The following is a 14,069-nucleotide window of genomic DNA, read 5'->3' on the forward strand; positions in this document are numbered from 1 at the left end:
TCTTATATCAAATACATTTATTCTTTAAGTGAGAAGTTCATAAAGGATAGCCAGAAGAGAGTGAAATATTTACAGCAGAAAAATTATGGATGTCAGCCAATCCTCAAATACTGTCACAGTGGAGTTTTTCTAATAGTACTTTTCCAGCATGGCAGATCACACGTGTTAAAATTAACTGCATTCTCTTAACACCTCTCAGCAGTTGTACACAATGACAAAAGCAAACATTCTTGTCTCCTGTGCTTAAGAGCTTATGTACACATGAAAATAATTCACATCTAAAACAATTCAAATCCATTTCTTTAAAAAAGCATTTTTACTTCAAAGGAAATTAAAACAACAAGACAAAAAACAGGCAAAGAGATTAACTACTACGTCTAATGTGCACAGAACCGGATTCTTGTGTTGAGAATCCTAGTGTCAGTCCTCACTTCAAACATCACATTGAAAAAGTGTGGCAGAAAAACAAGTCACCTTCAATATGAAGGATGTGAGCTGTGTACACTGACAACACACTCAAAGATACACCATATTACAGGAGGAAGACCAGTGTACAGTGAACCTTCTTACAAGGCTAAAAACTCATGAATTATCAGATGTTTGTTCAGACATTTGGGGTAAGCTACTATGGGCACTTGCAAAGAACGATCTTTGCCATGACCCGGAGTCCCTACATGTCATTACCATTAGTGATGGCATGAGTTTTGTCAGATAGCGTTCTGTACCAAGAACCCCAGCATGAGGCCTTGATCACAAAATTGCTTACCAACATTAGGACTGCAAAACCAGATTTGCTTACACTTTCCCCCAATTTTTTGATCATGTTTGAACAGGAAGGCTTCACTTAAGATCTTGATTCTCCAGGATACAGTTCATCATCCCCAAATACCATCCAACACCCCTAAAATTTGTTTGGCCTTTCTTCACAAGAATACATAGAATGGATCTCTTTTCCCCCGTGAGTTACTTCCCCAGGAGGGAACTGTAAACCAACTTTAAAACACAAAATAACCTTACATTTTTTCACCAATAATTAAGTATCAGACCTCCCACTCCTACTCTGACTTGAGCTTCAGAGCCCTTCACGTACACCTTTCACACATTCGTCATACCATTACCACAGCTTCCCATCACCATCAATTGTCCTTCCTCGACCTTTCCTTGCCCAATGTGAAAGTTAGTGAATTGAGAGGGAAGGAGGAAGGGCACTAAAAAAAGCATTACTTTCATAAAAAATAGATTCTAGGCTGTTACCTGGGCCTCCAAAGCAAAATTGGGTAATATCATCCATGTAGACCCCAACACTAACTTCTCAAGTGGCTGTATATATTCTGAAACAAGTCTGCAAAAGCTCAAACCTAAACCTACTAATGGAAAGTATCAAAAACTTCCTAATATTGAGCAATACAGACCTAGAATTGCATGGGGACTATGACAGGTCGAGACCAGTCACTAGGTTGCTTAATTCATCGATAAGAGGCCAAGTTCTCCATTCTCCCCCAGCTCTGCCATTCTGGGAAGAGCCCGCTAGCCAGCCTGGGACTGCCAAAGATCGTTGATTCTAACTCGGTCTTTGGGGGCACCTGGTGGAATGCACAGTCTTGGAGTGTCATCTGTGTCTGCACCCCATCAGGTTTCCATTGCACGTGGACAATTCTGTAATTCTGGCCCTCGTTGTTGTCCCAGAAGACCTGCCCATTGGCATGATAAGAAATGCAGAACTCAATTTTCTCCTCAGTTGGAATGACAGGGGGTAAGTCAATGGCAAATGAGAAGGTGTCACTATCAGAGCTGCCATACACATTCTTCATGTAGACACAGTCCACATCTGTATAGCTTTTCCAAGTGTCAAAAGTGATTCGGACCTGAACTCTCTTCTCAAAGCTCATGTTTTTCACCTTGACAGTCCCAGTCACAGTTCGCTCTTGCAAAGAACAGTTCTCCAGACACACAAAATTCTTCTGAAAGTGTTTCCGGAAACTTAAGTAATCAGCTGAAGGCTGAGGAAAATCTAAAATCAAGTTTTTCTCCTCATGGAGTTTTAAGCCAGAGGAGATATCATTAAGGTCCAAGAGGTCAAATTGGAGATCCCAGGCTGGTTCTTCTGGGAGGTCAGAGAAGACGTGGATAGCTGTGAGAGCAAGACCCTTGGAATCAGCAAACACAACCCGCTTCTTGGTTTGGTTGTGTGAGCGCTTCCATTCGTTCTGTGATTTGGTTTCCTGTTTGAGGTTGAGACATGGTTTCAGAGGCTTTAATTTATTCACAAAATTTCTTTTTTGAAAGTCATTGTAAGGGCCCAGGAAACTCTTCAGAGGTGGTGAATGAGCCAAGCAAAGTCTCATGGCCACATCCACTGGCATGACTGAACTGGTCAAAGGACGTGGATCTAAAACCTGGATCATTCTGCAAAGCAAAAGGATGGAGGGTTAACACCTAGATCTGGAACGCTCTTCCCCTGTCCCAACACACAAGTACTATTTCTGTACTGACTGAATTGCAGTCAGTACAGCAGGGAGGTGCTACTATATGTAGTAAGAAAACAGTATCGGTAAATCAGATCCACATTCTCCATCTACCTATGCCCTTGGTTAGCTACAGGGCTGTGGGTAACTGCTTAAATCACCTAAAGGGGGATTAGGTTGGATTTGATGATGTTTTATACAGCTCTAAGAACCATTTGCTCTGTTGTGAACCAATGGTTCTCAAATCTGTCAGGTCACCATGGCCTACCAAATTAATTTCTTTCTTTTTTAAAAAATTCAGATGCCTGGGACTTTGAGCCACTAAATCAGAACCTCTCAGGGTAAATCCACAGAGGTGGATATGTTCTCAAAGCTTCCCAAGAGATTCTAATGACCAGATGGGTTCTTTGAGTACCATAGTTTCAGACCTCTGTTCCCTGTGGCTATTATTCCTTATTTTGCTGTTAAATTGATTCCACTTCTCTGGAAGGTAATCTTCTTGAAGACAAAAAGTAACAATAAAAATCCTTATGCAACAGTTCTAAGGCTAAGAAGGCAGGAATGGAGTCAGAATTAATTTTTACACTTCACTTATCATTCTTTCCCATTTTTCACAAATAACTGACTGAAACACAAGCCAACCATTCATGTACTTAAAGAAATATTTTATATAATCTATATTTCCAATAGACAGATGCTCATGACAATTTCACATTTAAATGGAAAATCTGATTGCATATATGAGATTATGTATGTGTTAATTTGTTCCATTATATCATCATTTTACTACACATGTATTTTATAAAAGCATGTTGTATGCCTTGAATATATACAACAAACTTTAAAGAGAAAAAACTGGTTATTTGAAAATTGAACTGTTCTTAAATGTATGTTAGATTACTTACAAATACTGAAAAACTACAGAAAATACACTAAAAAGTTAACTCTCTCTCAGTGATAATGATTAACATGATCTATTAACTGTACTTTGGGGGTATTTTCTAATGTTTTGGCAATGAGTATTTATTTATAAATATGTAGAAAGATATGTATAAATAGTAGAAAGACAATAAAGCTATTTAAAACTTAAACATAACTATGCTCAGCAATATTAAACCAAAAAGCAACCATCAAGATGATTTTTTTTTCCTGGCCTTTAGCCCTCATTTTGCCAAGCTATGTAATTAGGATCTCCCTTCCTGCTTCCCCACTACAATCTTAGCTTTACAGATAAGAGGTGTGTGAACACTGCACATGACATTTCTCAGTGTGGCTTTAATAACTCTCTTCATAGCAGCTCTAAGCACGTAGGCAAGCGGTCATTATCACAAAATGGACAAAGAAGAACATTCACAGTATTTATTAGCTCTGGGATTTTTCTGGGAGACCTACAAACTGAGAGCAAATAAATGAATGCTAAAGTTATATTTGTGGATCTAAAAATAGTTAACAGGCAGGGTTTTTACAGAAGTCTGCTTACTTATATCTGGAGAAGCCACTTTAGTAGTTTCATGGGAGAGTTTTTTTTTCTTTTTCTTTTTTTTTCCTTTTTGCATTTATAGAAAGACAGTTTTAATATTGGGCGATTTCCCTGGAATTTTAAGTCCTGGCCAGGAGTTTAAAATAATAGTTTGCTCAAACTCTGAGACTTGAGTTTATTATGGCAAACTATGATAAGGAATGGAGGAGAACGAATGAATGCAAACATGGCCCTGTAATTTTTGTCCCAGAGCTAAACTGACTAGCGATGTCATAGTGCTATCACAAGTTAAATGTTTGGGATGTTAGTGCAGAAAACCCAAGATTAGAGTCGTTATCCATGAGGAAATCCAAACTAAAGCTGACTCACGTTAAGACAGTTTCTGATTTAGGATGCTGATTATGAAAATAGCTTCTGCCTAAGAAAAATACAGCGCAAATTTCCACACCTCCAAGGCCTCCCGGGGTGCCAGATTTAACACAGCAGCCAGTCAACCAGCCCTTCCCTGGATGCTACATTTGCAGGGAAGACAGAACGAAAACGCCTCCCAACTTCTCTACAGCTGCACGGTCCCTTCAGTTCCGGAGCGCGAAGTTGCAGCAAACCTACCTGGTGCAGCTCATTGGGCAGAGAGGCGGCGGCGGACCGAGAGAGCCCAGCACCCCGCTGTCTGCACCCAGCCCGGAGCAGTACCAGCTCTGCACTCCCTCGGGCCGACTGCGGTCAGGCCCTGGAGAGGCCACTTATCAGCGCCTAACCACGTGAACTCATCCCTTGGACCAATCACCGGGCCGCGGGTCCAGTGGCGCGACCAACCAGCGCCCAGCTAGGGCTCGAGCCCAAGTCCCGGGACGTGATCGCTGCGGGCCAGGATGTGCCGGGAGCTCCCGGGAGCCCCGGCTGGGGGCTCGCGTTGATGATTCCTAGGTCAGCAGGACATTGCCGCGAACCTTGAGCAAGGAAGCTTTCAGGCACGTAATGCACGGGGCCGGGAGAGAAAGCTGCAGGCCTCACCCAGGAGGGGGCCAACTCTTCTAGGCTTGGAGAGTCCGTTACTTGGAAATATGTAGATCTGTGCAGAGTTGAATCTGAGCATAGAAACTTGTGGCGGGATCCAAATGTGTACATTATTTTAAGTGTTTCCTTTGCTCATTTGTGTCCTCCCACCTTGGCCAGAGCAAAGGGAAGTTGGCTGTTCGTTGTTTGGCTTAGAGTGAATCCATAAATGCACCACACACAGGAGGAAAAGGCTGCCAGAAAATACCAATTTCTCTAATAAATGTTAGGAAAGCATGCGAGCCCCATAAAACAATGAGGTGGCATTTAATTTAAAAGCACTTTGTGTTTTAGTCCATTCTGTTCTCTCCTTGGAAGAGGACACTATAGCCAGAAATGAAATAAACTTTTTCACCCTCGAGGCAGGCAGAGCCAGTAGTCGACCCAGACCAGTTCTGACATCCTTTGGCAATGATGTAGAAAGCAAAAATGTTAAAATGTCACACTGCATTTCACGACCTTCCCAAGCTAGTAACGTTCATGAGATTTCTTGGTTTTGTTTAATTGGGGGAATTTTTAGACCATCAGTTACAACCACAAAATTTAATTTCTAACTTAAGTATAATTATTTTTTATAAAGCCCACCCCCTACTTCTGCTCTACTAAAACATCCAGCATGATATTAAAATGTACAAAAATCATTGTGGCTTTTAAATAACTGTCAAACAATGGAACTGTTAAAATGGTGCTATTGAAGATAAATAAACCCATGCTGAAGATCACTGAGAAAGACATTTAAATTTTGGGCTTTATTTTTTTAAATGAAATGTCCAACCAATGGCAGCTATTGTAGCCCCTCAGCTCAGCTAAAACTAGCCAAGAAGTCTTAGTCTTTGGGTTTGACTTTTACTAGCTACCTGAATCCAGGCAAGTTCTAAACTCAGTTTCCAGGTGTGTAAAGTAGAGACAGTAATTTTGTTTTGAGGATTAAATAAGATTGTGCAAGTGACAAATTTAGTAGAATGCCCAGCTCATGTGTTCAACCCATGCTAGTTCTCAAGTTAGTACTCAATTCCTCTGTTAGTTTTTACTCTATCACCTCAGGAAAGCTGGCACCTGAGCTTTTGATGTCAATAGTAGTTGTTGCTTGTTGAGCCTTTACCTTATCCTATCACAGAGAAAGGGAAACTGAGGAATTGAGGGGTCAAGAAACCTACCCAGGATCTTGCAAGTAGAGTTTGAATTAGAACCTGGCTGGTGCCCGACTATACTGACTTCCTAGACAGAATGAAATGAACAGTGTCTTATGTATTATTGGCATTAAACTCTTAATTTCATAGTTGAGGGATCTAAAACTTAAAGAAGTTAAGGGGCTTTCTGGGAACTGGTTAGGCCAAAACTAGAACCCTGGTAGAGTCCTAATCATACTTTGAGCTAAAAAGTGAATATTGCCAGTTAAAGTAATGGAGCAATAAAAAATAATAAGAATTCACTGTGATCCCATTTGAGGGAAAAGATATGCATACATAGAAAATAAAATTTGCTCTGCCAAAATGTTAACAGTGCTTATTGGAAGGTAATGAGATTGTGGGGAATAAAAACATTTTTGTTGTCTTGCTTCTCTGTATTTCTTATTTTGTTCTTTACAGTGAACATGGAAAACTTCTGTAATTCATAAATAATTTTAAAGGATTTTTAAACTTTCAGATTCAACTAACAAGTAGGTATCAAGAACTATGTTAGACGTTTCACATACTTAAACTGCTTGCTCACACCATCTTTCTGGAATCCTACTTGTTTCCATCCACTCTGCTTTCTCTCCTGCCCCCTGGTGTTGATTAACGCCATAAAAGTTACTCTGCATTAAAAAATGACAAAATCATAGAATTTGGTGGGAAATGGATGGCATTAGAGCAGATTATGCTAAGCAAAGCTAGCCAAGCCCTAAAAAACAAATGCCAAATGTCTTATTTGATATAAGGAGAGTAACTAAGAACAGACTAGGGAAGAAGAGCACGAGAAGAAGACCAACATTAAACAAGGATGAGAGGTGGGAGGGAAAGGGAGAGAGAAGGGAAATTGCATGGAAATGGAAGGAGACCCTCAGGGTTATACAAAATTACATACAAGAGGAAGTGAGGGGAAAGGGAAAAATAATACAAGGGGGAGGAATGAATTACAGTAGTGGGGGTAGAGAGAGAAGAGGGGAGGGGAGGGGGGATAGTAGAGGATAGGAAAGGCAGCAGAATACAACAGACATGAGTATATCAATATGTAAATCAATGGAAGTGTAACTGATGGGATTCTGCAAGCTGTATACGGGGTAAAATGGGAGTTCATAACCCGCTTGAATCAAAATGTGAAATATGATATATCAAGAACTATGTAATGTTTTGAACAACCAACAATAAAAAAAAAAGTTACTGTTTGAACTACTTAAATGAAGGATTCAGAGAAATAGCACTCTCCTAAGAGTCATGCTCAATACACCTCTAACCTGGATGATCCAGGCTCCTCACTTTAGTTTTCTTCCTGGTTTTTACTGCCCTTTATTATGGGATGAGAGAACCTGGGATGGAATCAGTGTTCTTAGTTGGAACCGTGGGGGTTTTTATTATTATCTCCAACTGTGGTTTGCCAGCATCAGAACTGCATTGTTTTACTTTTTTTTTTTTTTTTGTAGTTGTAAATGAACAGAATGCCTGTATTTCATTTGTTTGTTTTATGTGGTGCTGAGGATTGAACCCAGTGCCTCACACATGCTAGGCAAGTGCTCTGCCATTGAGCTACAGCCCCAGCCCTGTTTCACTCTTCATAACAATAAATCTTTCAACTAGAGATTACTTAGCAACACAATGTTTCCACACTGTGCCAGGGGTTACTAGGATTGACAATCCATAGCCCTTTAACCTTGAGGATATTATGATCTTCATTAAAGAAATCCAAACTCACAACATACCCAGGGAACATTTAAGGAGCTACTAAGCAAGGGGCTGATAATCGTGTAAGTCCACCAGGCTTCACATTGTTTACACAAGCATTCACTCCACATATTACCAGAGAATTGCCCTTGTGGGAAAAATGCCTTGATGAGTTCCCAGGTACCATTTCATTTTCTGTGACTTTGACTTTTCTCAGTTCCCATTCAAGAAAGTGCTTGAGAATCAAACCTTGCAGTCCTTGTATCTTTATTATAAAAATGTCAGCACTTTTACCATGGTTGGTTGTAACTAGGATGAAACTCATAATAATCTTCTTGCCTCACAATATAGCACAGTGAGGTTGAGAACTGCTCGTTTTGATTAAAAGAACCAGGATTTCTATTTTTGAAAACAGAGAAATGTCAGTTCACATATCTCAGTGACTAGGAAGCTAGCTGTCTCTTACACTATTTCCTTCTTCCTTCTTTAGCCACATTGGATGTGGTTAGTAGGTGAGAAGGAGCATAATTTTTTTAAAAAAAACTTTTATAGAGTGCTTACTTTGGGCTAGGCACTGTTTTAAACACTTTACAAATACCAACTCATACAATATTTATAAGCATCCTATGAAGCAGATAGTCATTTCCCAGATGAGAAAACCAAGGAGGTCTGGAGACTAAATTGTCTAAGATCACACAGCTACTAGGTGATAGGACCAAGTTTTAAAACCCTCTGGAATTCATGTTCCAAGTAGATAAGTTGATCTGAAAAAGATAAGCGCCAAACTGGTACCTACCAACACCAAAAAAAAAAAAAAAAAAAAAAAAGCACCAAAAGGTAAAAAAGGCACCAACCCCAAAGAAAAGATGGCCCAAGAGATTCAGAAAGTGGGGGGGCTCCTTCTGACATATCTGCGGATGCCTCAAGAAGATAATGGAACTTGGGAAGGCCAGGAAAATGGGAGAAACTTACACATGGTACAGTATCACCTTTGGGGCATTCAGATAAGAATCTACATTGTGACTCAACCAATGAGGGAACAGATGAGATGACTATCAAAATGGTGCCACCAGCCCACTCTTTCACTCCAAGGGCATATTTCAGGAGGGCAAGAGGAGAAATTTTAAGTTATTGAATAGACTATGCTACAAGCCATTCAGTTTGCACTAAAGGAATTGTCAAGTACACTACTCACTATCTGAATATTTTCAGGGTTTGTTTTTTTTTTAACCTATGTCCCACCTATTTTTAAAAAATAGAAAGAAAATCTGTTAAAGAACAATCTGGGTGCAATGTAAAAGCACAGTTGTTGTGAATCACAATAAGGAAATAAAGTGCAGAATGATCTCTGAGACATGTGAAGTGTCTCTGGTGAGGTGAGAAGAGGGGAGTGGGGAACCAAAAGGAAAAAAAAAAAGCATATATGCCTTAATAGTATAGCAGAAAGAAAGATAGAAAGGTTAAAAAGATGTGTAGCCATGTCAGGTTGGCTGCGTGGCAAGTGTATCCCTTAACTTTATACACATTTGATACATGTGCTTCAAGACTAGAGAAAAGAGAGGCATCTGAGAGTGAAGGTGGAGGAAGAAGATCAGGACCTGTGGAACAAGGAGAACGATTTGGCTACAGGTGAGGATTCTAGGAGAGCAGGGGTGGGGGGGGGTGTCTTAGAAGAAGGATCAAAGGAGAAAGAATTTAAATATTAAAATTATTTTAAGAGGGCTGGGGTTGTGGCTCAGTGGTGGTGCACTTGTCTCGCATGCGTGGGGCACTGGGTTCAATCCTCCCATAAATAAAATAAAGGTATTGTGCCCATCTACAACTAAAAAAAAAAAAAAATTTAAAAATAATTGTTTAGGAGATGACGTCTCACTATGTGGCCCAGGCTGGACTGCACTGATGTTTATAGGCATGATTCCCTTGCTGATACTTCATGTGAACACCAGATTGTCATAGCGCGCTATAGCCCCAAATTCCTGAGCTCAACCAGTTCTTGTGCCTCAGCCTCCCAAGAGTGCATCACCGCCCAGACAACATTAAAATTTTTTTTTAATCTCTTGGATTATGTTGAACAAAATTATAGCTCTGACTGCCGCAAGATGAAATGAGCTATGAATGAAATAACAACCTGATGACCGGGAAGGAATCCTTCTCTCCCGTTGATAGTTACATCTTCAGGTTGCAGCAATTTCTCCATATTCATGGAAGGATTAGGGTGAATAAAAGCACAAGTTACAAAGAATCCTAAGGTGAAACAACTGAAACACTACTGAAGGACATTTCTATGGGCCTTAATATGATTATATGGAAGATGAGAGGGAATGGGTTATGCAGGAGAAGGAATAGAAACTCGCCAAAATGTACTAAAGTTCATAGGAAAGTTCCATGAAAAAAAAAATAAAAATGAGAAAAAAAATATTCTGAACAAGAATAATGATAAAATATTAGCCCTATCAAATTAAAACATTTTATAGAACTAGAGTTCAAAAAACAATAAACATATATTGGTGCAAAAATAATCAGTGAAGTGAAAAAGTCCACAAAGAAACCCACTTTTGTATCAGAAGTTCATACAGAACACAGGTAGTCATTTCTAATAAGGGGAGGGGGAGAATGGATCACTCAGTGACTAGGCAGCTAGCCAGCCTTGGGGGAGCAGGTATTGGAAGTATGTGTATAATAAATTGTTTTCGTTCACCCCTCTGTAGAGGGGGACTAAAGTGTTTTGAAGACATAGTAACATGGACAAATAAAGCACCTCAAGAGTGATGTCTTGGGCTGGGGATGTGGCTCAAGCGGTAGCGCGCTCGCCTGGCATGCGTGCGGCCCGGGTTCGATCCTCAGCACCACATACCAACAAAGATGTTGTGTCCACCGAAAACTAAAAAATAAATAAATAAATAAATATTAAATAAAAAAAAAAGAGTGATGTCTTAGTCTGGTTTATGTTACTATAACAAAATACAAGATGCTGAATGATTATGGATAAAGAAAAGAGGTTTACTTGGCTCATGATTCTGGTGATTGGAAAGTCGAAATAGCATGGCACAGACCCCTAAAAAGGACCAACTGACTGCATCCCCATATGGCAGAGGGTATCACATGGTGGAGCACATGTGAGAGCAGCAAGCAGGTGCATGCAGAGGAGACATTACATAATGCAAGAAGAAGCAAGAGACAGGAGGACCAGACTTTCTCTTTTATAATGAATTTTCTGGCAAGAATTATCCCATGCTTCTGAAACCTAACCCACTCCAAGAGACCAGAATTAATCCCTTCATGCAACCAGCCACGCATGATCCAGTCACCTCCCACCAGGTCTCACCTCTTCAAGATCCTACCACCTTTTAATATCAGTATGTTGGGAATCAAACCTCAACATGAGTTTGGGCAGAAGCACATTCAAACCACAGCAAGGAAATTGTGCAAGGGGACCGCTGGTCTGGTCCAACCTACTTTGGTGACTTGAAGAGTTTCCATTTTAGCTCAGGAAAGAGAATTATTGGGGCAATAACTGAATCCTTCAGGAAGAGAGAATGGACACAATGTATACTCTTAAGTTCTGTTCTTCCCTATCTCTAGTTCCTCCCAGCAAGAAGCCAGGAAAACCCTTTCCTGGCTGATTGGCTTTGTCTATGCTGGGTGGGCCCTGTATATATTATCATTGCTATGACTGGGCGGGTTTGTGCACCTCTGGTTTAGTCCCATATTTTATCAAATATTTTTTTGGGGGTGGTGCTGGTGATTGGACCCAGGAACTGGCAAACACTAAGCACATGCTCTACCACTGAGTTACACCCCTAACCCCTTGCTAAATCTTCACATCTTATGATTTTTATATTCTACTTCTTTGCTTAAAAAACAAATAGTCTTAAAAAAAACCAGCCTGTGAGATACAGCAGCTCTCTGTCTAACCAGACCCCTCTTTACTCACCAAATTCACATCATCCAGAAATTACTATTTTTTCTGTTCTATACTCTGTTTTTTTGACACAGCTATGAACTTTGGCTATGGAAGAACACCTTTAATAGAAGGAATCCAATCTTAGCAGAGGTCCCTATTTGTAAAGAACCCAATATTTCCTTCAAATATGACAAAATTAACCTTTTCCTCCTCTAACCATCTCCCTCATGCATACGCATACATATAAATGCATCATATCACCCTACTCCCAGCTCTACAAAACCATTACTAAATACAAAACCAATGTTCAGAACTCCTTGTTCCTTTCTTTTAAACTAAAATGCTATATTAACTCGCTAACCATGGAGACAAAAAGTAGAACTGACTTAGGCCGGGGCTTTGTGCCAATCAGAACAGTGTTTCCATGTAGCCACTTCATGTTCAGGAAGTGGTGGAAAGTTCCAGCCGGGGAAGTTGTGGAGGATGAACACTTTTCCAGATCCCACTCAGTCAACTATTTGTACTAAGGCTTTAATAATTTGTTTGAAGTGTAATAAATCTTCTAGAATGTCAACCACAATTTCCAAAACACATCTCAAAGCCAACTTTCTCCAAGTCTTATTTTCTATTAGCAAGGTAATGAATTTTTTAAAATGAGCAACTCTTAAATTTTTGTCACTTAGTAAAATTAAAAATTATTTGAGGGCCATCAAAAGGATGAAAAAGTGCTTCAAAATGCCCTCACTTCCCTAATTAAAAAAAAAAAATAAACCCATCTCCTATAGATGAGTGATGATTTGGGGCATGAGGACTTGCTTTCTTGTACGCATTACTGAGTTTGCATTTTGCAGAGTTTTGGAGTTCAGACAATTGGTGATTAAATGAGAGTTTATTTTTTCTTTCTGAAGAAAGGACGGAAGAAAGAAAATTCACGTTATTAAGAACAAACTCTGCATCCAATACTGCCAAGTCCTTTTACATATTTGATGATGTAATCACTTCAACAATATGATTACAATAAATGTTTATCTAAATTAAAAGTTATTAAGTTAAAAACAAAAGAGAGTTATCATTTAAAACAGGGCAAAAGATAATTAAATATCTTACTTACTCTTGTCTTGTTTCCACACAGCTTCACCCCCAAATTCAAAATTTGGATGCTATTTGTGAAATAAGTCTTCTCCCTGGGTGATATTGGAAGAGGTGATTATTTTGCAAACTCCAAACAGAAATGCAAAATTCAACTGGTAAAGATCACAGAGGCAGCACTTGAGCAATAACACTGACTGTATGATTAGCCCTTTCAGCTTTACAAAACCTTTAAACCTTTTTTTCATTTAATCCTCAAAGTCACTTTTATAATTCCATCTTACAGACAGGGAAATTGAGACTCAGTAAGACTAAAACACTATGGTGAAATTCACAGTATGTGATGGAGTCTATTTTTGAAGCCAAGACCAAATGTCCTGTGTACAGCTTATCTGAGGAATTTGCTGGTTCCTCCACAGATATTAAATTAGGATCTGAGCCTAAGCACTCTGTTGGATGCTTGTCTCTTCCTCACCCTCTCTTCAGTCACCAAGTCCTGCCTGCATTTACCTCCTTGGTATTTCTCAGAATCTGTATCCTCTTCTCCACTGCATTTGTCCTACCAACTCTCACTTCATCAGTTGGAGTAGTTGCCTTCTGGGCAGATTTTCCTTAGATTGTGTCATTCAAAGTCATCAAAATCAACAAAGTATCTAAAATAGAGCTCTGACCATAAAATCTCACAATAGCTGTCCATAATCTAAATCTACAAAAATGAACAACCCAAACAAATTGCTTTGCTCACAGCCCTCCAAGATCCCTGCCTCTCTCACCAACTTTGTCTCCATTTGTCATCTCCTGCCCTACCTGGGCTCAGATGATCCCTCTGCCTGGAGATCCCTCCATCTACTCACCTTTCCTTGACAAATGTCTAGATCTTTCTGAGGCTCTTCTCAGATGTCTTTCCCCAGGATGCCTTCCACTCCCTCCCCCTCCTCAGGAAACTTCATTGGTGTTTTTCATAAGATCATGAAGCTATTTGTATCATTTCATTCACCATCTATTTGATAAAAATCTGTTTTGGGTTGTCTACTCTGTTCGATTGTGAGTTTCTTGAGGGCAAGAACAGTACCTTATTCCTCTGGGTTTCTCCAACACCTGACCCAAGACCTCATACAAGTGACACACCCCTGCTGGGCAAAATGGATGCATTAATCATGAAAAACTGTTGTTGACTTCAGAACCCTGCACAGATGATAGAGAAATTGAGAAGG

General features: G+C 39.8%; 1 protein-coding gene across 3 annotated transcripts; it reads right to left on the minus strand.

Moving 5' to 3' along the window:
* Positions 1–13,867, minus strand: Ppp1r3c (protein phosphatase 1 regulatory subunit 3C). Of its 3 annotated transcripts, XM_026397338.2 has the most exons (3): positions 13,710–13,867; positions 12,878–12,950; positions 1–2,406 (listed from the first exon to the last, which is right to left on the minus strand). In XM_026397338.2, exon 3 carries the CDS (start codon positions 2,403–2,405, stop codon positions 1,467–1,469), a length of 939 nt encoding a protein of 312 aa, XP_026253123.1. In that variant the 5' UTR covers position 2,406; positions 12,878–12,950; positions 13,710–13,867; the 3' UTR covers positions 1–1,466. The 3 variants fall into 3 exon arrangements, with proteins under 3 accessions (XP_026253123.1, XP_026253122.1, XP_026253124.1); XM_026397337.2 differs by lacking the exons at positions 12,878–12,950; positions 13,710–13,867 and adding an exon at positions 4,555–4,672; XM_026397339.2 differs by lacking the exons at positions 12,878–12,950; positions 13,710–13,867 and adding an exon at positions 4,394–4,513.
* Between the last annotated feature and the right edge of the window lie 202 nt (positions 13,868–14,069).

The sequence above is a fragment of the Urocitellus parryii genome, chromosome 5 (genome assembly GCF_045843805.1).
Source record: "Urocitellus parryii isolate mUroPar1 chromosome 5, mUroPar1.hap1, whole genome shotgun sequence".
Classification (NCBI taxonomy): domain Eukaryota; kingdom Metazoa; phylum Chordata; class Mammalia; order Rodentia; family Sciuridae; genus Urocitellus; species Urocitellus parryii.